Source organism: Bactrocera neohumeralis, chromosome 4, assembly GCF_024586455.1.
Source record: "Bactrocera neohumeralis isolate Rockhampton chromosome 4, APGP_CSIRO_Bneo_wtdbg2-racon-allhic-juicebox.fasta_v2, whole genome shotgun sequence".
Taxonomy (NCBI): Eukaryota; Metazoa; Arthropoda; class Insecta; order Diptera; family Tephritidae; genus Bactrocera; species Bactrocera neohumeralis.
In genome coordinates this window covers 68403382-68430514 of record NC_065921.1, presented here as the reverse complement: position 1 = coordinate 68430514, position 27133 = coordinate 68403382, and the positions used below count along the sequence as shown (strand labels likewise).

The following is a 27133-nucleotide window of genomic DNA, read 5'->3' as shown; positions in this document are numbered from 1 at the left end:
ACGGCGCGGGTGTTGAGGCCGATGATATCAATATCATCGGCATACGCCAGCAGCTGTACACTCTTATAGAAGATGGTACCTTCTCTATTTAGTACTGCAGCTCGAACTATTTTCTCCAGAAGCAGGTTGAAGAAGTCGCACGATAGGGAGTCGCCTTGTCTGAAACCTCGTTTGGTATCGAACGGCTCGGAGAGGTCCTTCCCGATCCTGACGGAGCTTTTAGTGTTACTCAACGTCAGTTTACACAGCCGTATTAGTTTTGCGGGGATACCAAATTCAGACATCGCGACATAGAGGCAGATTCTTTTCGTGCTGTCGAAAGCAGCTTTGAAATCGACGAAGAGGTCTTTTCCAAGATTTGGCGCATGGTAAATATCTGGTCGGTTGTTGATTTTCCAGGTCTAAAGCCACACTGATAAGGTCCAATCATTTTGTTGACTGTGCGATTTGATCTTTCACACAATACGCTCGATAGAACCTTAAATGCGATGTTGAGGAGGCTAATCCCACGGTAGTTGGCGCAGATTGTGGGGTCTCCTTTTTTATGGATTGGGCAGAGCACATTTAAATTCCAATCGTTGGGCATGCTTTCGTCCGACCATATTTTACAAAGAAGCTGATGCATGCTCCTTATCAGTTCTTCGCCGCCGTGTTTGAATAGCTCAGCCGGCAATCCATCGGCCCCTGCCGCTTTGTTGTTCTTCAGGCGGGTAATTGCTATTCGAACTTCTTCATGGTCGGGCAATGGAACGTCTGCTCCATCGTCATCGCGGGTTCGCCTTCTCCTGGCGTTGTGCGTTCACTGCCATTCAGCAGGCTGGAGAAGTGTTCCCTCCATAATTTAAGTATGCTCTGGGCATCGGTCACTAGATCACCTTTGGGGGTTCTACAAGAGTATGCTCCGGTCTTGAAACCTTCTGTAAGCCTCGCATTTTTTCGTAGAATTTTCGAGCATTACTGAAACTAGGATAGCTCTTTAAAAAGGTGAAGAAGAAAGATAGCCTTTTCTTACGTACTTCGTTTGGCAACTGCTAATGTTTGTGGTTTCCTTTCGCAAATACATACATATATAGAAATAATATGTAGTACATACACACATATATATAATTGTGGTTTTAGCATACCATGCAAATAAATTTGTTTTGACCTAGATCGCATTTAACAGCTCATTGAATTTAAATCTAAATCGTAAATAATTGAAATGCATCTATTGCATTGGCTTTTCGTTTTTATTTTTTACTATTTTGAAATATTGAGTGAAGGCACAAATCCAATTACGCTTTGATTTGGTGGCAAGAGCGCCATCACAAACAATCAGGATGCAAGCATGTGTCCTGTCACTCAAACTGTCGCTGCACTACGCAGACATCTCGCTTTCTATGTACTCTTATACGCAGCTTCGTGCTTAGGTGTACATGAGGTATGGCACAAACGTACAGTAAATCAAAAATGTTTCTACGTGAGTTTTGTATTTTCTACGTTTTAACCGAATTTCGCTGACATAGCAGAAAGTGACATTTGTGATCAATTATAAAATGTCAAACTGCATTTTGAGAAATTAATGTCGCAGTGACAATAGTGACATGCCCCACTAGGAAGAGCATATTTTCAGATGGCGTTCTAGAAAAATTATTTCAACAACAGACAATGTCTAACCTCAAAATTTTTCGTAATACAGTCACCGAAATCCGCTTATTTTGCTTTTGGGTAATTACCGTGATTCCAATCTAGTTCGATTCATCGAGCGGTTCGATCATAGCTTGCAACTAAAATATATATCGGTCGACGCTCGGTGGATGATGACTAATTTCCAAGCATACATTTAACATGCAAGTATCTCATTAAATGCGTCAAAAAGAAACAATTTAAAATACTTCGTTGACCTTTGTACAGGGCACTCGAAGTGTAACCATCTTCAGACCCCCGCGCAGCTATTTATAAATTTGCTGAATGACAGTTCGGAGTATTGTTCACAAGTGTACAAAAGCGTTTTGCCAAAAGTGAACGCAAAAAAAAGTGATCAGCGATGGAATTCAAATGTAATAGTGTGATTGCTTTATATTTAGCTGGAAAATCACAGCCAGCAATTGTTCGTGAGCTCAAACACCTTAATGTGAATAAAGTTTTTGTTTATCGCACCATCACTCGTTACAATGATACTGGTAGCATCGCAAAACGCCATGGAGGTGGTCATCAAAAGACTGCAACGTCACGTGAGATGGTTCCGAAAGTGAAGAAGCGACTTGAGCGAAATCCACGACGAAGTGCCAATCATATTGAAAAATGAGCTCAAGGTCAAGCCTTACAAGTTCCAAAAGGCCCATGATCTCACACCGAAGCAGCAAAGTAAGAAGCTTGGTCGAAAGCGGTCAAATTCCGAACTTTGTGTTTTCTGACCAAAAAATTTGTCCAATTGAGCAATTCGTAAACTCTCAAAACGATAGGTTTACTTGACCGACCGTTCATACGAGAATCTAAGTCATCGGTTGGCCACCAGGAGGCAGCACCCGCCACAAATAATGGTTTGGGCCGCTGTCACCGCAGATGGACGTTTCAACAAGACTCAGCAACGTCTCACAAAGCGCGAGTGAACCAAGAATGGCTGAAAAACAACGTTCCGAACTTCATTACGACCACACAATGACTCTCGAATTCACCAGATGCGAATCCAATGGATTATTCTCTCTGGGTCATTTTGGAGAGCAAGGTCCGAAGTAAAAAATACACCAGTCTCGAGATGCTGAAGAAAGCCATTGTCCGTGAGTGGGCCAAAATACCGGCAAGTCACATTTGGGCAGCTTGCGATTCGTTTTTTGACCGTCTCAAGGCCATAGTTAAGGCAAAAGGTGGTCATATCGAGCAAAAGTGAATTGGTCCTGAATTTATGATTATTTTTACACATTTTTTACTTTAAAATAAATAAAAATAATTTTCCAAACCGATTTTATGGTTTTTCTAATTAGTTATCGGACCCTATATGTTTAATAAGAATGAAGCATGAATGGAAGTTCCAACTACTATACTAACTTTATTTGTGCTATTTCTATAGCCCTGTATATAAGATGTTCCAAAAAATGATATTTTGATTAGATTTAAGGTTATACCTACATATCGTCACCTGAAATGCAAAATAACGTAACATCACTTTTCGTAGGTTTACAGGAGAAGCAAAAAACCGTATAAAAAGAAAACCACTTGAGATATTGAAACACAATTTTCAAATCTGAATTAATGAAGGAGGATGGAGTCATGTGTAGAAGTTCACGCAAGTGAGGAAAGTTCTCTGATCGCCATTCTCTTGGGAGTGGCCAGAAACGATTCTTTTACACATGGCTCAAGCAGCTCACTACTTCCGGTCTTTGATCAAGTATCCTCTGGGTAGCCTAAGAACATCCGTTCGAAGGCGAGCTAAAGTGAGAAGGCGAAACATTCCCTACAAGGGTTGTGCGCTGGGTTTGGGACCCGCCACGTAAAAAACACCCCCAGTGAAGAGCTACAACCAGCCTCGGATGAGAGACCCCCCTTTTGATGACGACCATGGCAAACGAAATAAGGACTACGAATTGAGGGCATGCACCTGGAATGTCCGGTCCCTTAATTGGGAAGGTGCCGCTGCCCAGCTGGTTGATGTCCTCGTAAAGACAAAGGCTGACATCACCGCCGTCCAAGAAATGCGATGGACGGGACAAGGACAGAGACGAGTAGGTCCTTGTGACATTTACTACAGTGGCCATATAAAGGAGCGCAAGTTTGGTGTAGGATTCGTGGTGGGAGAGAGACTCCGTCGCCGAGTACTATCATTCACTGCGGTGAATGAACGTCTAGCCACAATCCGCATCAAAGCGAGGTTCTTCAACATATCGCTGATTTGCGCCCACGCCCCGACGGATGAGAAGGACGATGTGACCAAAGATGCCTTCTATGAGCGCTTGGAGCGCGCTTATGAAACTGCCCCCGCCACGATGTCAAAATCGTGCTTGGCGACTTTAACGCCAGGGTGGGCAAAGAAGGTATATTTGGCACTACGGTCGGTAAATTCAGCCTCCACGACGAAACATCCCCAAATGGGTTGAGGCTGATTGACTTCGCCGGGGTCCGAAATATGGTTATCTGTAGTACTAGATTCCAGCATAAGAAGATTCATCAAGCTACCTGGCTGTCTCCGGATCGAAAAACTACCAACCAGATCGATCATGTTGTGATAGACGGAAGACACGTCTCCAGTGTTTTAGATGTGCGTGCGCTCCGAGGTCCTAACATCGACTCGCAGCAAAAAACGCGCGCCACCAAACACAAGGAAGGTTCGACGTCGAGAAGCTGCAATCACAACAGACAGCCGAACGATTTTCTACTCGGCTTGCACTCCTGCTCTCTGAGAGCACTCGTCAACAACTCGGTATAAGGGAACTGTGGGACGGCATTTCAAACTCCTTACGTACAGCTGCAACCGAAGCCATTGGTTTTCGGAAAGTGCAAAAGAACAGCTGGTACGACGAGGAGTGCCGTGTCGCAGCGGAGAGAAAACAGGCTGCCTACCTCGCAACGTTACGATCGACCACTACACGTGCGGGATGGGATAGATACCGAGAGTTGAAGAGGGAAGCGAGACGCATTTGTAGACAGAAGAAGAAAGAGGCTGAAATGCGTGAGTACGAAGAGCTTGACAAGCTGGCCGACAGGGGTAATGCTCGAAAATTCTACGAAAAAATGCGGCGGCTTACGGAAGGTTTCAAGACCGGAGCGTATTCCTGTAGAACCCCCAAAGGTGATCTAGTCACTGATGCCCAAAGCATACTTAAATTATGGAGGGAACACTTCTCCAGCCTGCTGAATGGCAGTGAACGCACAACACCAGGAGAAGGAGAACCCGATTCCCCAATCGATGACGATGGAGCAGACGTTCCATTACCCGACCATGAAGAAGTTCGAATAGCAATTGCCCGCCTGAAGAACAACAAAGCGGCAGGAGCCGACGGATTGCCGGCCGAGCTATTCAAACACGGCGGCGTAGAACTGAACATGCATCAGCTTCTTTGTAAAATATGGTCGGACGAAAGCATGCCCAACGATTGGAATTTAAGTGTGCTATGCCCAATCCATAAAAAAAGGAGACCCCACAATCTGCGCCAACTACCGTGGGATTAGCCTCCTCAACATCGCATATAAGGTTCTATCGAGCGTACTGTGTGAAAGATTAAAGCCCACCGTCAACAAACTGATTGGACCTTATCAGTGTGGCTTTAGACCTGGCAAATCAACAACCGACCAGATATTCATCATGCGCCAAATCTTGGAAAAGACCCGTGAAAGGAGAATCGACACACACCACCTCTTCGTCGATTTCAAAGCTGCTTTCGACAGCACGAAAAGGAGCTGCCTTTATGCCGCGATGTCTGAATTTGGTATCCCCGCAAAACTAATACGGCTGTGTAAACTGACGTTGAGTAACACCAAAAGCTCCGTCAGGATCGGGAAGGACCTCTCCGAGCCGTTCGATACCAAACGAGGTTTCAGACAAGGCGATTCCCTATCGTGCGACTTTTTCAACCTGCTTTTGGAAAAAATAGTTCGAGCCGCAGAACTAAATAGAGAAGGTACCATCTTCTATAAGAGTGTACAGCTGTTGGCGTATGCCGATGATATTGATATCATCGGCCTCAACACCCGCGCCGTTAGTTCTGCTTTCTCCAGGCTGGACAAGGAAGCACAGAAAATGGGTCTGGCAGTGAACGAGGGCAAGACGAAATATCTCCTGTCATCAAACAAACAGTCGTCGCATTCGCGACTTGGCTCTCACGTCACTGTTGACAGTCATAACTTTGAAGTCGTAGATAATTTCGTCTATCTTGGAACCAGCGTAAACACCACCAACAATGTCAGCCTTGAAATCCAACGCAGGATAACTCTTGCCAACAGGTGCTACTTCGGACTGAGTAGGCAATTGAGAAGCAAAGTCTTCTCTCGACAAAGTCTTGGACGATGTCAACAACGGATGAGTCGACGCTGCGAGTTTTCGAGAGAAAAGTTCTGCGAAAGATTTATGGTCCTTTGCGTGTTAGCCACGGCGAATATCGCATTCGATGGAACGATGAGCTGTACGAGATATACGACGACATCGACATAGTTCAGCGAATTAAAAGACAGCGGCTACGCTGGCTAGGTCATGTTGTCCGGATGGACGAAAACACTCCAGCTCTGAAAATATTCGACGCAGTACCCGCCGGGGGAAGCAGAGGAAGAGGAAGACCTCCACTCCGTTGGAAGGACCAAGTGGAGAAGGACCTGGCTTCGCTTGGAATATCCAATTGGCGCCACGTAGCGAAAAGAAGAAACGACTGGCGCGCTGTTGTTAACTCGGCTATAATCGCTTAAGCGGTTTCTACGCCAATTAAGAAGAAGAAGATAAGTATATTTTAGAAAAAAATAATAAAAATATTAAGCAAATTTTATAGTAGGGGTCTTACGTTATTTTGAATTTTCATTTCTGAAACAAAATAACGTATGATCAATCTAAATTTGTATAAAAATTAAAAATTTTAATATTAATACTTTTTTTAATTTTAAATAAAAGCAGTTGCAAGTTTTTCATATTTCATGTTATTTTTATTATTAATATGTACATAAGTACTAGAAAAAATTTAAATATTTCAAGCTAAAAAATGAGGATAATGTTTAATTATTATTTATTAAATAACTAATTATTCAAAAGGTATATTATCATAAAAGTAATAACAGTATGCTAGAATTGAAGCTTCTAGGTCCTGCAGATGTTGCCATTTCTTCTTAGTTATTGTTAAACTTTGCAAAAGAATAGGCTACTGAATTCCTAAAAACGCACGGGTCTGATCACTTGGATCATGGAGTCGCTAAACCGAACTCTGGCGGCTCCTTCTATACCCATATACCGAGGGAGTTGTGGCTGGGAATAAGCCGTTGGAGAAAAGGGACAATGAGCTTCTTCACGAATGGGTCAAAGGTGGAGGGGTCTACCGTCAGGAGCTCTTTATCAACTCCAGTTTCTCCAACTTCCTAAGTATTGCAATGTAGATTTACTACTCCGGAGTGCAGCCTCCTTCATAGGATTGACCATCGACTCAGATAGCAGAGAGACGATTCCAGCCTTCAACTCATTAAGAATGAGAGAATTCAGAGCTGATCGAAGACCTAACCTCGCTATCAATAGCATCGAGTGCCTTTATGATAAGAATGATATGAGTGCCAGACTACAGCGGAATCGCAGGAAGCATGAGCTAGCAAGAAGAGGTCCCCTAGAATCGCTATCGGTAGAATGGGAGCGGATCTGTGCTCCCGTATCCTATTCTATTACTGCTGGGCCACAATTTTTTCACACGCTGTTGAAAAAGTCTTTTGTCCCAAGATCGTTCGCATGAGATCAAGTGATCTCTTTGCCCTCAGTAAGGCAGCCTTTCCCTAGTTTTGGGGCTTCAAACACGCCATTGCCCTATTGGCTTCCACGCAGTAAGGCTGGGAATCCTACCAGACGCCATCTGCAGAAGCTGTATGGAAGAAGATTAGGTGGAAACAATTCAACACTTCCTTCTTGGCTGTCTTGCGTTAGGGAGGTCAGGACTTAATCACTTGGGGGCGCATACCTTCAGACATCCCACCTGGCGGGAAACGTTTTGTTAATTTATAAGTTCGAACACAGTCTACGTTCGATCAACGATGTAGCCTAAACTAACCAAAGTACATTGAACTTAATCACTAAAAATAAACATAAACAATAAATGAAGGCTAACTTCGATATAAAAAAAACACTCTGTTATATTACATACATACATGATGATACGTTATTTTGTTTAACGAAATCAAGCACTTGATGATACGTTTTTTTGAATATTTATTATAGCTTGGGTATTTTTGATCGCAGAAGCTTAAAATTTGCGACACATATGTAATATGATGTGGTGAATCGTAATCAGTAAAAAACTCAATTTTTAATTTTTTGATGATACGTTATTTTGCATTTCAGGTGACGATATGTATATATGTATAAAGAACAAGTAAGGAAGGGCTAAGTTCGGGTGTAACCTAACATTTTATATTCTCGCATGATAAAGTGATAATCGAGATTTCATTATACGTCATTTACATATTTTTCAAATACCGTATTTTTGTAAAGTTTTATTCCGCTATCATCATTGGTTCCTAATGTACATATGTATATATTATACAGAGAAGGCATCAGATGGAATTCAAAATAGCGTTATATTGGAAGAAGGCGTGGTTGTGAACCGATTTCACCCATATTTCGTACATTTTATCAGGGTGTTAAGAAAATATTATATACCGAATTTCATTGAAATCGGTCTAGTAGTTCCTGAGATATGGTTTTTGGTCCATAAGTGGGCGAGGCCATGTCTTAGATGGTCCATCCGTTTAGTCCAATTTTCGATGATTCGTTCGAACACTTCGATTGGTAAACTTAAACATAAACTTAAAACTTTACATATCCTCACAGGAAAGTCTAACGGTATGATATCCCACGATCTTGGTGGCCAATCGACCGGCCCAAAACGTAAAATTATCCGTTCACCGAAGTATTCTCTCAATAAATCCGTTGATTAATGCGATGTGTAGGAACTAGCGCCATCTTGTTGAAATCAAATGTCGCCGAGATCACGATTTCAGGCATCAAACAGTCGGTTATCATGACGCGATAACGGTCATTGATACGTTCTTACCGGCATATTTTTTAAAAAATATGGACCGATGATTCCACCGGCCCACAAGCCACACCAAATGGTTGGTTTTTTTTTTGGATAAAATGACAGCTCTTGAATCTCTCCAGGTTGTTCTTTGTCCCAAATACGGCAATTTTGCTTGTTTACATACCCCTTGAGACAGAAATGAGCTTCATCGCTGAACAAAATTTGGCTCGAAAAGGTCGGATTTTCTTGGAACTTTTCAAGAGCTTATAGATCGAAACGATGTCGCTTGGAAAGATCGAGCGGCTCCAGTACTTGCACAAATTGGTTATGGCACCCTTTCAATTTACGATCCCAACGTAAAAATGTGTCAAGTTGTTCCATACGTTAGTTCGAGTTGCTGCATAATAAAGTTCATAATGAAGTTGACCATTCATGCGTGAGTCTTTCCATGATGAAATGCCAAACAATACTGAACAAAAATAATATCACTGCTGGACACGACTCACGCGTGATCTGTCAAAAAAAAATCTATTGAAAAAATTACACCTACTTGGATCACCCGTTATATATGAATAATTATGAATTCAAAAAATTTTAATTAAAAAATGCAAATTAGTCCAATAAGACTTACGGCAAACTTTGCGTCAGAATTTTATATACCCACTTGTTAAACCGTCCGCTTTGACAGGGGTTCAGAAGAAGCGAAAAAGCGATAACAAGCCAACTACTTAAAAATACATATTAATAAAACGAAAAGCAAGTGATTGGCAGGCAAACTTTGAAATTCGCGATAAAGTTGAAACAAAACACAAAAAAATTAACAAGAAACTAACTTAACGAAATACAACAAAAAGGAGGCAAACTGAAATTGGTGCCATCAAGTACAAAGTATAAGAATATAATGGAATAACTGAAAAAAATCTAAAAACTGAACTGTGAATATGTGAGAATGTGACAGATAACGAGGATTTCTTCCTCAAACCTTTTACCCAATGCACGTAACATAAACATGAGTACTTTAAACGCATTACTAGATTGGAATACAATTTCAGTGAATTCCCAGCTGACGATGTTTGTTCATATTATTTTTATGGCGAACCTCTCTCAGGTGGTCAAGGGTCGTTCTTGGGCTTCTATAGAATAGCTGTGGGTATATTTATTAAGAAAATAATAAATTCTCGTTACTCAGAACAATACGAGTCAATATCACTAGCCGACGTCTCGAAATCTGAATCGGGTTCAAAGTGATGAGAAAGAGAGAAAGAAGGACTCTGAGATAACAAAGCCTGCTGATCTCATAAAACAATAATCTATTACTTGTCGGAAAGAAGCTAGCTCTCCAATATATACAATTTAGTAGAAAAAATGTGACACAGTTTTCGGTTTCAGATTCAATTCTACAATTTGATCAAGATGAAAATTGTCACAATGTCACCAATATCGATGAGTAGCAACCTAAAAATATGCACTGGGTATAACAACTCAAAAACAAAGCCTTCCTTATTCTTTTCATTTATATTTTATTACATTATTCGACGTGCCTCAAAAACTTTTGGAATTGCCAAACTTTCGACATAAAAACTTTAATTCTCCCCGACATTGTTCCCACCAACCGCAAAGCGCTAGCAGACAATTGAAGCTGCTAGTTAATAGGCCGCGAACCTAAGTTGATATCTCTTACCGCACACCTGCCTCACTCACACCCGCTACGCAGACTTACTACGTGCAAAGGTCGTTTATTGTAAGAGCTTTTGTTTTAGAATTGCTACCTCAATGTAAAAAAAAAAAACAAAAACAAATACTTAATGTCAATGGAAATGAATCAGCATTTATTTGTGGGCGCTTAACGGTGAAAAGGCAAATGAGAAAGGTTAAGGGCGGCCGAGTGAAATTGAGGCATAACGAAGAGTGTCTTGGAGAGGGAAGGCAATTCGTTTGTTAGACAGGTAGCGTGATACCGCAACCAGCTGATAGCACGCCAAAAGACAAAGCCTAGTAACACACTACACGGCGGGCGCAACACAAAGCACGAAGCACTGTGCACGGTTGTCCCTTGCCTTCGCAGCAAAATGGCACTTTGGGTACTTTTATACGCATATCGGCCTAAAATGCTGATAAGGTTGGTCGTGTGACATGTTCAATTACTTACACACATACACACATACATACTTATACAACACTTTTGGCGATAAGCTGCGCTACACTTTAGCCACAGGCGCTCCAGCAAGGTCTCTCCACTCTTTCCTGTCCTAACTTTGCGTCTGCATGCGCCGCCTAGGCGAGTCCTGTGCGCAAGCTTTGCGCTCTAATGTGAAATTCATGCGCCTTGTTGTGAAAAAGTTTGCGCTCATGCTTCATTTCGTCGTTTTATTGTTTTTCTCTGCTACAGCTTTGCATATCTTTTTTCGCCTGCGAGCGTTGCCCGTCCTATGCAGCCTGACAGTCAGCGGGTAGGAGTAAAAAAAATCGTAGTAAATCATTAGCATTGACAGCTGAAGTGGCGCTGAAGCACTTTTTGTTATGGTGTTGCTTATGGGTGTGTGTGTGTGTGTGTGATGACAAAAGCCAGTTGCCGCCAGCATGCGGTTTTTGGGTCTTCTATCTGCCGAACAGTGTGTCAGTGGGTGGTATAAAAAAGCCGCAAAAAATGCGCAACAATACCGAAGGCTTGCCGATTGCTGCGTATTCAGAGAAGTTATACCGATATTGCTCATCAATTTCAATTTAATTTCTTTTTTTACATTTGCGCCATTTATATTCATTCTTAACCCTAATTAAGCTTATAAGCGTACTCTTCCTTATATTTCTTCATATCGTTGGGATACCGAGGGTAATCATGTTATTATAACTGGTCAACTTGTTATCATTACCGGCTGTTTTATGACTCACCGTGAACAAAACGTATCCAAAAGGAAAGTAAAAAATAATCAGGTATTGTGAAACAATTTGATAAGCCGTATCCTACAAGAAATTAAAGAGACTGAAGAAAGTATGTGAGTGATTGGTATATATATTTTCCCGTAGTTCCTAGGTGGAACATAGGGCCTAGAGTGATTGGTTTACCCAATCAATAAAACTCGTTAAAGCGATACTAGATTCTGGTTCCACTTGACGACTACTGCACAATATCACATTTATAACGGGGTTTTCAATAAGAGCGCTATAAAAGTTTGGGACATCAATGAAATTCTTTATTCCTGTGAAAGTTCATTCGATGACATTATGTATGTAACTCGGTTTCCTTTGCATGGCCATCACGGGCACGCTTGCAGAAGTCCAGACGCTGAACCCACTTTTCAAAGGTTTTTATGTATATAGTAAATCACGTTCGATATTCGTACGCGGCTTCTTGGCATAGACCATAGACTTGACGTAGTCCCACAAGAAATAGTCTAACGGCGTCACATCGCCAAACCGAAGCGGCCAATTGACTGGGCCATTTCGTGTGATAACACCTTCACCAAACTTGGTGTTCAATAAATCGATTGTGACATTTGCTGTGCAACTTGTAGCGCCGTCCTATTGAAACCACATATTGTTCAAGATCATATCAAAATTCGGGCCAAAAATATTCTTTATCACAGCAACGTGAAAGTTCATTCGATGCCATTTTGTATCGAACTCGATTTTTTTGCATGGATCATGGAGTACGTGTGTACCAGACGCTGACCAATAACACATATTTTGCTTATTGACGAATTTTCGAATCGATTTCATCGCTTTCATCAAGATTTTTCTCATCCCAATTCACGAACATACGACGGTTCTGATGGTCAAGCGGCTTCCGTGCTTGTGTCAATCTAATCTTTTAAGAATGGAGGCCAAAACTCACCACAACGACGTCACAGAGATGCCCAACGCTTGAGAGCGACGTGTAAGCGACTAATTTGGGTCTTCCTCAATTGATGCGCTAGCGGCAGAAATATTATCGACACTCTGTCTCACTGGCACGGGAACATTTTGTAGTGTACCTGTGGATTAAAAATTTTTCCACTAGACGCTCAATTGTTGATCTGACAAGACGGTTATGACGGCAATAAATTGGAGGTAGCGCTCTTAAAGTTGACGTCACTGATTTCGAATTACGGTAGTTTTTTTACAATTTCCACTCGTTTTTGGATCGTATAGTTTAAAAGAGCAGGGAAAAATATAGCGTCGTTTGCTGTCGCTATCGATCTACTTTTGCAGCATCTATATTTAAAACCCGTTATTGACTATACTCTCTTAAGAAATATGTTTAAGCCTTCCTTCAAAAATCTCTGCCTTAATTAGAAAACTTTATAACGTAACGTTACCGCAGCTGTCGCACTGGAATCAGCTGTTTATGAATTTGCTGAATGACAGTTCGGAGTATTGTTCATAAGTGTACAAAAGCGTTTTGCCAAAAGTGAACGCAAAAAAAGTGATCAGCGATGGAATTCAAACGTAATAGTGTGATTGCTTTATATTTAGCTGGAAAATCACAGCCAGCAATGGTTCGTGAGCTCAAACACCTTAATGTGAATAAAGTTTTTGTTTATCGCACCATCATTCGTTACAATGTTACTGGTAGCATCGCAAAACGCCATGGAGGTGGTCATCAAAAGACTGCAACTTCACGTGAGATGGTTCCGAAAGTGAAGAAGCGACTTGCGCGAAATCCACAACAAAGTGCCAATCAAATGGCTAAAGAACTGACAATATCCGACCGCAGCATCTGTCGCATATTGAAAAATGGGCTCAAGGTCAAGCCGTACAAGTTCTAAAAGGCCCATGATCTCACACCGAAGCAGCAACAAGTATGACTTGAGAGAGCGAAGCAGTTGCTTCGCTTGGCCGAAAGCGGACAAATTCCGAACATTGTGTTTTCTGACTATAAAATTTGTCCAATTGAGCAATTCGTAAACTCTCAAAACGATAGAGTTTACTTGACCGATCGTTCATACGAGAATCTAAGTCATTGGTTGGCCACCAGGAGGCAACACCCGCCACAAATAATGGTTTGGGCCGCTGTCACCGCAGATGGGCGCTCTCCAATTGTTTTCATCGAGCCTGGTGTCAAAGTAAATGCGACATATTATCGGGAAAGTGTTCTCGAGGCTGCTTTGACGCCGTGGGCAAACAAACATTTCAGTCGCAAACCATGGACGTTTCAACAAGACTCAGCACCGTCTCACAAAGCGCGAATGAACCAAGAATGCTGAAAAACAACGTTCCAAACTTCATTACGACTACAGAATGGCTTTCGAATTCACCAGATGCGAATCCAATGGATTATTCTCTCAGGGCCATTTTGGAGAGCAAAGTCCGAAGTAAAAAATACACCAGTCTCGAGATGCTGAAGAAAGCCATTGTCCGTGAGTGGGCCAAAATACCGGCAAGTCACATTTGGGCAGCTTGCGATCCATTTTTAACCGTTTCAAGGCCATAGTTGAGGCAATAGGTGATCATATCGAGCAAAAGTGGTCCTGAATTTATGATTATTTTCACACATTCTGTACTTTAAAATAAATAAAAATAATTTTCCAAACCGAATTTATGGCTTTTTTAATGGGTTACACTTCGAGTGCCGGACCCTGTACATGTACATATGTAATATGATGTATTGAGTCATAAGCAATAAAAAGCTCAATTTGGATTTTGTTAATAATATGTTGTTTTGCATTTTAGTTGACGATATGCAAGTAATTAGCATGACAAGCTGACTCCTTATTTCGAAAACTTTTTCATTTGGCAAGGTATCTTAGAGACATTTGGCATATATAATATTATTATCAGAGGCATCGCTTCAATCTCCGAACATATTGTTCAGATTAGACTGCCACGGAATATAGCTGTCACATAAACTGAAAGATCAAAATCAGGGCAAAGATCATCGTATGCGCTTTTATGCTATAAAAAAAACGGACATGTGAAGGCCACTGACTTTTTTTTTCATGTTTTATTATATGGTACTTCAACGGTATATGACCTGCAAACCATACGATGGGTACTTTCTTTTTTAACGGGGCCTCTAAAATAACATCAAAATTCACTTGACCTTAAATGCATGTAAAGCATTTTTCTGAGAAAGCCATAATCTTAAATTTATCTGATAATAAAAAGGCTTCCTTTCATTACAGGCACTTTCAAATGAAATTCACTGCAACGCACGCCTTGGCATGTGTACACATAATAATGCGGCAATAACTACGTGCAAACACAGCCACATGCATACATATAGGAAATGGTAGCTGTGTAGGTGGGTGTGAGTGTTTGTGCAAATAGTGACACGAATTAATTACAAGCAACGCTATGAGACGACAAGCTTTGTGACCAACGGGCACAACATTCCACCCAGAGCACAGCATAACATAACACAACTTAGCACTGAGGATAATGATAAGCAACAGCGCCTGTGTTATGTGCAAATATAGTATTTATGCCTTACGGACAACTGTCGGCATTTGTTGTTGCTGTTGGCTGACCACGAGCTGTCAAAGTGTCAGTAGTGTATGAAAACCACGAATGCCAACGCAATTTCTACTTATGCGTCGACCATAATTAATCGAGTCATGGCAAGGCGACCACGCAAGGTGGATGAGAAGAGATGTTCGAGCAGCCGGAGGACAGCAATAATAAACTATAATAACTGTGTACAGAGAGGCGCTACACAACGTTAGCTGATTGTCTTCCGATTTCACAGAGCCTCTTAGGACTTGTGTGCTACGAGACAGTGATGTTGCTGAAATTATGCAAGCGATAAGATAGCTTGCACATTCTATTCACCAGCGACCACAGCATTGATAGCATATCAGCAGAACTTGCGCTCCTAGGCCACTCTCAGTGGCGAAATAACTACAGAAACTAGTTCGCCAGTTGAGATTTCAACTATTTTGACCGCACTGCCGCAATTGCAATTACACTGTTGCATAATAGTATACGTCCGCGTTGTTCATGGTGTGTGCGTTAGTTGATGATTGCAATCGACCTCCAGTGTTTACTTAAAATTCATGTGCACACACAATCGCAAATTGTGTTTCCGTCTGCTCAGCTGCAATTCGCCCATAGCAATAGATGTTACATAACACCTCACACTCCATATATGTATGTAGTGGACATTGGGTTCCAGAACACGTTTGCGAGTTTAATTTTATTGACCAATGCTATTCAATGCTTCGTTAAGGCTCGTATGTTTCAATAAAAGATTTTGAGGTTTTAAAGTTCGAAACTTTACTTTAAAGAAGAAATGAAAGGAGGTCGACAGCATGTTTTATGATTTAAAAAATGAGAGCTCTTGCTATGATGAAAAACTTTACACTTATCTGTTTTACGTAAAATGAAACTAGTTATACAATATAAGGTATTAATGTATTTTTAGATCTATGTAAAGTTCAACTAATATTACAGTATAAGGTACTAATACAGTTTTGTACTAATCCAAGTGAACAGAAGACCACAAAATTTTCGAATTGCAAAAAATATTTTATTTTCAAAATTTCATTATATTTGTCAACACCTCGCACAACGCTTAAAAGTTGTGATGTTCTATGAGTAGAAATTTGTTAATTTCTCTCCCATTAAGTGGGGTACTATGAATCAAAACATTCATTTTAGGATCGGAAGGACGCACAGCAGAATAAATCAGATCCTTCTTCAACTGATCTTCTCAACAGAATGGAGGCCTTCCATATCCTCTGTTTCCACACGCACGAACTTAAGGGGGTATTCTATTCTAGAAGCATGAATTTCAGGTAATTTTTAAAGTGTCGTAAAAAAAGGCAATTAATATCACAGTACAACAGCTAATCTGGGGGGTGAGAAATTCCAAATCAGGGTGATGGTACTAGGTCAGTATAGTAAAACCCTCAAAGGGTTTGGCGTTCGTATGTGTCAGAGACATGTGTAAAAAAATGGCGCATCCGGGTGACATTGATCCTGACTCTCCTGGTGGTCTGAAAAAAAAAATCAAAAGAAATTCTTAATCAGTAAGGATGCTGTTATAGTCCCTACCTCAGGGAACACGAAAATTTTTTTTTTTGAAAAATGGCGACTGCCTGAAAAATTTTTTTCAAAATATTTAAAAACAAAAATTTTGACACGATGCTTATAGGAACGATAAAGGATTATATAAAGAAGGTTCACACAAAATTTCAAGTAAATCGGTTATATAGAACTTGAGATATAATTTTAATTTTTAAAAATCTTTAGGAGGATATGTTCTTAAGGGTCTAAACTTTAAATATATGAAACAAAAATCGATTTTTTTTTTATTCTGGAGTAGAATACCCCCTTAATTGAAAAGTATGAAAGCTAAAGTATTCTTATCCATCTTTCGAGAGAAACATCTTGCAGATTTATGGTTCTTTGCGCATTGGCAACAGCGAATATCGCATTCAATGGAACAATGAGCTGTACGAGATATAAGACGACACTGACATAGTTCAGCGAATTAAGAAACAGCGGTTTCGCTGGCTAGGTAATTTTGTTCGAATGGATGAAAACACGCCAACTCATAGAGAACTCGTCGCAGTACACACCGGGGGAAGCAGAGGAAGACGAAAACTTCTTCTCCGTTGGAAATGACGGTCCTTTTTCTGGATACACTTAGAATCTCCAATTGGCACCAAACAGCGAAAAGGAAGAACGACCGGCGCTGTTGTAAGCCCTGCTACTTGTATAACCGCGTAAGAAAACTCAGTCCAAAGTAGCAGCTGTTATCAAGAGTGATCCTGCATGGGTTTCAATCTTCCATTGTAGGTTCCAAGATAGATTAAATTATCTATGTATGACTTCAAAGTACTGACTGTCAACATTACTCTTGGGAATTCGATGACTGGTTGGGAACAGAGTTCACAACTAGATCCATACGCTTCACTTCCTTATACAGTCTGGAGAAAGCATAACTAATGACGCGATTGTTGAGCCCAATGACATTAATATCATCGGCGTACATCAACAATACATTATTATATAATATTATTTCTTCTCTATTTAGCTCGGCAGCTTGTATCATTTTCTTCAGTGATGCATTGAAGAAGTCACATGATAGGAAGTATCCCTATCTAAAATTATCGTTGGTATCAATCGGCTCGGAGAGGTGTTACTTAACGTCAATTTACGAGGATGCCGAATTCAGACATAGTGGCATAGAGGCAGCTCCTTTTCGACGAAGAGGTGGTGTGTGTCGATTTTCTTTTCACGGGTCTTTTTCCTGATTTGGCGCGTGGTAATCAATTGTAGATTTTCGAGATCTAAAGCCACTCTGATAAGGTCCAATCAGTTTGTTAACGGTGGACTGCAGTCTTTCACACAGCACTTCCAATAGGACCTTATATGCAAGGAGGCTTATCCCACGATAATCTGTGAGGTTCCCTTCTATGTGGATGTGGATAAATCCAAAATTTCGGAAAAAATGTTATAGTCACATACGATATGTATATAAGTAGATATATTTTTTTGTATACTCGAATTTTATAAATTTTAATTTCCACACTGAAATTATATATAGAAACGGCCGATATATTTATTATCAATCAAAGATCTCCAAACAAATGACAGATTTACAACAATTTTATTTGTAAATAAAGCTCTATATATCCAATGAGTATAAATATTTGCAATTACTTATTATGTAAGTATGTGTTTACTGGTCTGTTCACTCGTGTAATTTATGGTATTTAAAGCGAGTTCTGATCGAATTAATGCAATTGGCATGCCAAAAGGCAGCTACTGATTGTGGCTTTGGCACGTCCAGCGTTGGCATAAATTTACGAACGTAACTACACACACACATATTACACGCACAGTGTTTAATATATACATAATGCTCATTTTAATTAAAAGTTCATTTCAATAAGTATTTCACCAAATTTCAACGAATTTTAAAACCACAAATTATAAACTTGTGAAAATTGTCAGAGAGAAGGGAAATGTTAAAGTTGGCTATCATTTAAAAAAGATTTAAAGATTTATTTTAAAATCGCGCTTAAAGTGAACTTTAAATATTGATATTGATAAAATAGCTTACTGGCTGAAGTTGGTAGATAATACGTTGAATATATGAAGTATTAAATCATTAAATGAAAAATACACAGAGCTTACATATACTCGTACTATATATATTATTATTGCAATAAGCGTATGCATTTACCATAATATTACCGTAGAGAAGCCATAGGAAAAAGATGGGAACTCTCACCCAAGGTAGTGTTTTAGCTCTAAGAAACCGTAGTCAAGGCAATTAGGTTTTATGGTGAGTTTGTCTGGCTTGAGTGCGTCGAAAGAGAGGGTCTCATCGACATATACGGTGTACTATGGACTACATCAACAAAAGCACTGTGGACATTGCCGGTGGGTCTATTGCTGCAAGAAGTGCTGAAAGACTCAGGGAAGCTGAATATATGAAAGGATCCGAACATGAACAAATCTAAATTCTCTCCTCTTTAATTGCATTCACTTGGCTTATTGAATAGCAGAAGCAAGTCGATGAGCCTTTTTTCTCTCCTCTAAATAGGAAGATGTCGCTGGAGAAGAGGCCCAATGAGCTTTTCACTGATGGTTCTTAGTTAGGAGGGAAGTTTGAAGGAGGAGTTTTTTGTAGAAAACTTTCCGTCAATCTTAGCTTAAGGCTACCGGACCACTGTAGTGTTTTTAGGCAGAAGTCTTAGAGCGGCAACACTTGCGCAGAGCTCAGTAACAGTGCATTCAAAGCTAGTCAAGGAGTGTCTAACTTAACCGAGGTTGGTACGATTGCCTTTGACTATATTTTGCTTTTAAGAAGTTGCTGTTGGATGAGTAAAGTTTTTCAAAATTCCAGAGCAAGAAGTGGTCTTATTGAGTGTACGGAATATCATACAGGATCTAGAAGTGTACCAAACATTATACGGATTTAAAATATTTCCTTAAACTCAGTGTTTAAAGTGTAGTTTAATTCAATAAAAAAGTTTATAAAGGTTAATTTAAGGGGTTTACGGGTTTCAAAAATCGGTTCGATCGATATTATTGTCTTATTAAATTTTACAACACTTCTAGAATATTGTTCTAAATTTTCAAGTTGATCCGAGTAATAGTTTCAGAAATACAGCCTTAAAAACTTGTGCGCTCGAGGCAAGCTAGGCTAAGTGCGACGTCTTTAAACGCATTTTTTTCGAAATCATGTTTTTGAAGTCGGTTGGCAAGATTTCTTGAGAACTACTTAACCGATCTTCATTAAATTTAACACAGGTCTTTGAGATACAATTCTTAAAGGCTTAGACGAAGGATTGTTTTCTCGATAACAAGTATTTAAAAAACAAATGTCACGAAATGTTCATGAAGTTTTAATTTTTTTGTAAAAATGTCTGAAAAATTTCCAATTTTCAATTTTTTTTTCTCCGTCCAAGTTCTAAGTTAAGGTTTTAACTAAAACACTTAAATTTTTTCTCTTTAGATGATCCTGTAAGGAGTTATCCTGCGTACTTTTTCTGAGGGTCACCTCAATAGCCAAGCTTAAATATTTTTTCCCAAAAATTTCAGCATTTCTTTGTTAATAGTGTATGTTTGTAAAAATAAAGAATTTCATATTTATATGAGAAAAAAAATTGTTGAAAAAGGCTATTTTTCACCCGAGGGAACCCATGTTACCCCTTAAACTCAGTGCTTAAAATGTAGTTGAATTTTATATTGTACATCAAAGGTGACACTAACACCGTTAATAATTGGTTCAATGTGTACAATTCAATATACCTGTATAGTATGTAGAGCTTGGTGTTAATATAGGCGAATACCTAATTTATTTCATACCATAAAACTTTTCGTTCTTCAAAATCTACTCCCAAATTTATAAGTTTGTTCATTGCAAGTTATAAAGAATGTAACTCAAAACGACTTTCTTAAACCTATTAAAAATTAAACAAACAATTCACCGCGCAACTGACACAATGCAAATTCATCAATAATTTTTCATGATACACTTAGCATGTATCTACATCTCCGCTCGTTATCGTTTCATCACCATTAATATTGTATAATAATTTTTACAAAAACTCACCATCGTATCGGTGTATTCAATTAATTTATCCTCGGAGACATCATTAATTTTCTTGGCTTCCTTGAGCAAATCGCGTAAAAAGTTTTTCAGCTCATCAGCTTCGATGTAGCCGGAATTATCAGTGTCGTATTCGCGCCAAATCTGCAAAACACACAAAAAAGACAAGGAAATAATAAGCAAAAAGTAAGTGATAAGCAAAACAAATTACATAACAACCTAAGCAATAACAACAATGCTGAAAATTAATAGCAAAGCATAAGCTTAGTGTTGGCGGTAAAGAGACATTGTGGATATGCAATGAAAAATGTTGAGGCAAATGAATGGGCTTAAAAGATAAGAAGTAGACAAATACGAGAAGGTTACAAATACCGCAGAAGAGTGCCCTCAATTTTGATATAATTTTAAAGCAAACAAGTTTGAAGGCGTCAAAGTTCGGCGGAAAAGTGATATAAAGTTTTTTGTGGGAAAATTGTTTAAGGTTTTTGTTTCTGCTCTGCGCTTGTCTTTTCAATATCATTCTTCATTCTATCTACCACTCAGTATATTTGGTTTCTTCTGCTGTTGCTTTCACAGCGTCCTGCTTCAAAAAAAGTCTCACCTCCGACATATTCATTATTTACGCAATTTCTTTCCGCACAATTTGATATGCATTAATTTCGCAAGCGTTGCACGAAAAATTGCTCGTCGTCTGCCCACAATATTTCAGACAGCCTATTTGCTGTCATGCCTCCTTTGTGCGAATATTTTATTTGGTCAGTTAGTTGCTTGTCGTTTCCCCTAATTAACGCAATTTATTTGAATCAATGTCAAGTCAAATTATATTTTTTTATCAATGTCGATGGCGTGGAATTAATTGATTGACATTCTAAAAGTGAAATATTTATAAATAACAAATATTTTTATTCCGTATGCGCGAAATGTGTAATCAGCAAGAAGTGATGGTATATAATTTAGGGTATTGCTATAAATAATTTATTTCAACTATAGCGTCTACCAATAAGGATGCGTATGTAAAATTTTGTCGTAAGGTTTGTCATTTCAGCATGACACGTTTCACTTTGGCACAAAAGCTTGATTTTCCGTTGACTGCTGAAAGAACTCTTCACGCAAAAAGTCGTCTTCTCTGTTGAGGCCTATTTCTGGCTTAATGGCTTCATCGAAAACCAAATTGTCAATCAAAATCTTCATGTGGCACAGAAAACGCAATTGCATTCTCAAAAATTTACTGTTTCTTTCATAATAACGGAGGAAATGCCATTAGCATTACTAGTGAGCATTATAAGACGAAGCTGACCAACTTTTTTACCCAGAATTTGATGAAATTGATTTAAACGATCCTTATTTCCAACAAGACGGTGCGTTGTGTCTTCACGTCATGAACACGCTGCATGCAAAGTTTGGTGATTTGTTGATTTTGAGAAATGGTCCAGTCAAATGGCCGCCAAGGTCATGTAATTTAACGCCTGCAGACTATTTTCTCTATGGGTGTGTTAAATCAAAGGTTAACGCCAGTCAACCAGCAACTCGAGGACAACATTCAGCGTACAATTGCCGACATTTCAGCAGAAATGCGGCACTGGGTCATAGAAAATTTACGTAAACTGAGATATACAAACGAAGCCGTGGTAGCCATTTGGCCGACCTTTTGCTCAAATCATAAATGTCATAGAATTATCTGCATAGCGAATAGAACAAACCATAATCTAATCTGCTCTGAAAAGAGCTGTGAAGAAGCGAATATAGACGCCTGTGGAACTGTTTATGTAATCTGCATGTCGAAATTTCAAAATAAGTAGCTACAACCCCAATAAACGACGAAACGTAGCTGCTGATTCACCCCCGCTAGCTACAGAAAAATAACTATTGGTTATAACTAAAAAAATCAAAAACAACAAAGCGCCTGGAATCGATGACATACCAAACAAAACTCTAAAGGTAGCTATAATTTTAAAGCCCACTCTTTTCTCTAAAATGTACAACGCATGTATGAAAGAAAGAGGTGTTCCCAGGCCTTTGTAAAGTTCAGCGCCTGGTGTTAATTCCAAAACCAAAAAAAAATCGCTAGATCGTGTACAAAAGTATAAAAAGAAACCGCTTGGAGTTTGCAATCCAGGAAGCTGAGGGTTATCAATAAATAGAAGCCTACTATCGATGCATAAAAAAAGCTTTCGATATTGCAAAATGGTAGTAAGTGGCAAAAGTATTGTTACGAGTTATTTTTAAAATGGAAAACTGATCTACGATACCAACGAAGGCACCAAGCCCTATTTCAAGTGGAGTACCACAAGGTTTAGTATTAGGCCCTCTTTTATGGAATATCGTGTATGATGGGGTGCTAAGAATAACTAAATAACAAAATCGTTAAGCTAATCGCATACGCGGACGACCTTGATGACCTCCAAAATAAATCTAATGATTGCATAAATGATCAGTGCCAATGGTATTCTTCCATAAGTTTGGAACAGGATGAGCACAAAACAGAGGCCTTGATCATAAGCGCCAGGAAAATGGAGGAAAAAATAACTCTCACTATAGGAGAGTATGCGATTACTTCACAGCCGCAGTTGAAGTATTTATAGGTAATATTGGACTCCGAACTGAAGTCAAAGAACACTTGGCATACACATCAAATAAAACAAATAAGATTTGCAATGCCTTATCAAGGCTGTGTGCCCTCCAGCCGTCGACTTCTAATCGCAAAATCGATGAGCTCAGTAATACTATATATATGTACTGCTTCAGTATGAATACAGGCACTAGACATAAAAGCGTTTGCCTGACCAATAAATGCGGTGCATGAACTCTCAGCAATAAGAGTAACAAATGCTTTCCGAACTATCTCCAGCGAAGCAGTTGAAGTACTAGCTAGTATGCAGCCCAAAGACATCCAGGAAGACGAATTCACGCTATCAGCGCCGATTCCAGAGATCAAAAAGAGAGAGGAGAGAAAGGAGAGGCAGCAACGGTAGCAAACCTCAATTCAAGGACAGTGGACCCACAGACTTATACCTGACATCCATACGTGGATAACTAGACAACATGCAGAACTGACATTCAAACTGAATCAAGATGATTAAAGCGATCTTCGCTATTTTAGTATATATTTTGTCGAAGGGTAAACTTATATATGATAACATTTTTTTTTTTAAAAAAACGCATAAAATTTGCAAAATCTCATCGGTTCTTTATTTGAAACGTTAGATTGGTTCATGACATTTACTTTTTGAAGATAATTTCATTTAAATGTTGACTCATGTGGTTTCAACAAGATGGCGCTACATGCCACACAGCTCGCGATTCTATGGCCATTTTGAGGGAAAACTTCGGAAAACAATTCATCTCAAGAAATGGACCCGTAAGTTGGCCACCAAGATCATGCGATTTAACGCCTTTAGACTATTTTTTGTGGGGCTACGTCAAGTCTAAAGTCTACAGAAATAAGCCAGCAACTATTCTTTTGCTTTGGAAGACAACATTTCCGAAGAAATTCGGGCTATTCCGGCCGAAATCACTCGTATAAAAAGTTGCCCAAAATTGGACTTTCCGAATGGACCACCTAAGACGCAGCCGCGGTCAACATTTAAAAGAAATTATCTTCAAAAAGTAAATGTCATGAACCAATCTAACGTTTCAAATAAAGAACCGATGAGATTTTGCAAATTTTATGCGTTTTTTTTTTTAAAAAAAATTATCAAGCTCTTAAAAAATCACCCGATATATGTATTACAGATCTTTAAATTAATAACTTCCGGTTATTAAATACCTTCAGATATACCTTGAAATAATTTTGGTCCAACTCAAAAGGTAGTGCTAAATTAAAACTGAAAAAACAGTTTTAGAATATGGCTGGGCCATACTATTAAGGTCTTAGTTACTAACTATTCTTAAAAAGTTTTTGAGAGAGACTGTTCTGAATGACATTGATCTACTTGTCTTGTTGATATTAGCGATTCTCAATGATATGTTATCGGTTGATAACAATTTTTGTAGCAAACTTATGGTATAAAGGCAGAAAAATGTTCATCAGAGCTCTGTCGATGAAAAATGGATCTATTTTAAGAATCATGAACGGTGAAAATCATGGTTTAATCTGGGACAACCGTCAACATCGACTGCAAAAACAGACTCGGTGAGAAGGCAATGCTCTGTGTTTGGTGGGATCAGATGCGTGTGGTATATCATGAGCTTCTAAAACTTAGTGAAACTGTTAATACTAAACGCTACAGACAGCAGGTAACCAATTTGAATCATGAATTGATCAAAAAACGACCAGAATGAGCCAGAAGATAAGGCAAAGTACACGACGATGCACTTGCACACAAAGCAAGATTGGTTCAGGTTACAATCAAAGTACTTGGCTGGGAGCTGCTACCCCACCCGCCATACTCACCAGACTTGGAACCATCCGATTATTATTTGTTATTTGTTTTCATCGATGGGATACGCATTGGCTCAGTAGCACTTCGAATCCAACGCAAAAGTTGAAATTGCCTGTCTGATTGGTTTGCTTCAAAAGACGAACATTTCTATTAGCATGGTATCCACAAATTGCCAGAAAGGTGGTCAAAATATGTAGAAAGCAATGTTAAATATTTTGAACTTTTTTTTTACATTCCTATTCAAAACTAATATTTCATTTTCGCACAAAAACGCTCATGAAACATTTTTCATAAAGAGTTGAAATAACGCTTTCTAGCCCATACTTCAACACTATCATCTCGCTGAACTTTACTTAGAGAGTTTAATTAGGGTTTCCATCAACGATTTGCTAATAACTGGAGTTTTAGAATAAAAGGTGAAGTTGGCTTTAAAGTCTGGCAAATCCATCGAGAGATCCATTTGGTACCGATAGAACTCAAAATGCCAATTGTTTCCAAATGGTATTCTCGATATATTTGCCAGACCTTATAAGCCAACTCAAACTCATACATAGCAAGTTCAAATACACTAAAATACATTCAAAAACACTCCTACCGTTACTTTCAATAAAGTTACCGCATTGGAAACATTAATTTGGCAAAAGCAAGGTATGCGAACTTTTTCACAAAGCTTTTATTTTACTGAAAAGCTACCATGGCATTAGCTTGCATTGGCAAACTTGTCTACTTACAGAATTAATCTCTTACAACTAATGACTAAAGCAAACATTTCCTATGCGCTTATGTAAAGTTAACAACTTGCGGCCACAAATTGATTTCAGTGGGTGCAACAAGGCGTATGAGTAACGCAAACCCCTTTGGCGCTAAGGGAATAGGAGAATGAGAAAATAAAAACTACATACAAAAGTGCAAAGTAAGAAAGTAATTTAAAGCAGCAAAGGGTTACATATACATGAACGTTTGTAGAGCACAAAATAAACTTTAGGGAACTCATATGGTTGCACAGTGTTGATGATGAAAGTGTGTGGGCGGAAAAGTTGGCAGTAGAGAAGATTCAATCAATGTGGTGGGGCTTGCTTGCATGATATATACCTACATCTATACATTATCACAAACTTTTTTCTACATGTTGCTTTTACTTTGATTTCCATTCTGTGTATTTTACAAATATTTTCGAATGAGTGTTAATTGCTTTGAGCGACTTACCTTCATAAATTCAACACTGGATTCCAGTGGATTGTCGAAACGGAAGAGCAAAAGGAAATTCTCCTCCATTGGTAAAAGTTGAGCAAGCTGCAAAGAGAAAAAAATATATACACATATATTAGTATAGTGTTGAGCAGTAAACGTAGAGCGTAAATGCAGCCAATAAGTAAAAAAAAACAAATGTTAGCTCAGGCTTACTTCACCGACTTCTTTCTTCATTCTTCATTCTTTAATACTTTTTTGAAGATTTCCTTTGATTAATTCTTGCCTCTTTCATTATATCAGCTTTTCCTGCTCTTTAATATTTCCTCTTGATTTCTCTACATCACCACTTCACTTAACTTGCGCGTAATGAAAAAGTAATGTTGCAGAAAAATCCAAGAAATTCTACTCAAGCGCAACCGAATTCGTAATCAAATTGAATTCGCAGTCAGCACTGCAATTTGTTGGCGGCAAAATTGCAGAGAGAAAATTGTCATCGGCTGCAGTTTTTCATGCATACTCGTGTAATTCAATATGAGCCTCTCAGATATTTACGAAAATATTGGAGGACATTAAAATTGAACGTTCAATGTGCAATCGAAGGTGCTTTAGCGTGACAAAAAGCGCCAAAAACTTCATAGTAAGCGCTTTTTAGTATAATTTATACAATTTACATACTTTAACTGGTACGAATGAGAAATACGATAATTTATGTAGTCTCTCAAATTTAAATATTTATTAAAAAATTCAAAAGATATATGCATTTCTTTATTATTTTTTTGTTTCAATAATGGCTAATTTTAAATAATTTCTTCATAACAGTAACAATTTTCTCTCTTAACTACTAGAACGAAAAATGTTATAACAATAGTCGGAGACCCCATAAAATATATATAAATGATCAG

The 27133-nt window shown here is 38.9% G+C and overlaps 1 protein-coding gene across 1 annotated transcript in view; it reads right to left on the bottom strand.

The window, feature by feature from the left end:
- The window catches only part of LOC126757040 (calbindin-32), a 242897-nt gene that overhangs the window by 145474 nt on the left and 70290 nt on the right, over positions 1 to 27133 (bottom strand). The window contains exons 5-6 of the mRNA XM_050470627.1: positions 26247 to 26333; positions 20662 to 20802 (exon numbers count right to left, since the gene is read on the bottom strand). Coding sequence (XP_050326584.1) covers positions 20662 to 20802; positions 26247 to 26333 — 228 coding nt within the window. The remainder of the gene's footprint in view (positions 1 to 20661; positions 20803 to 26246; positions 26334 to 27133) is intronic.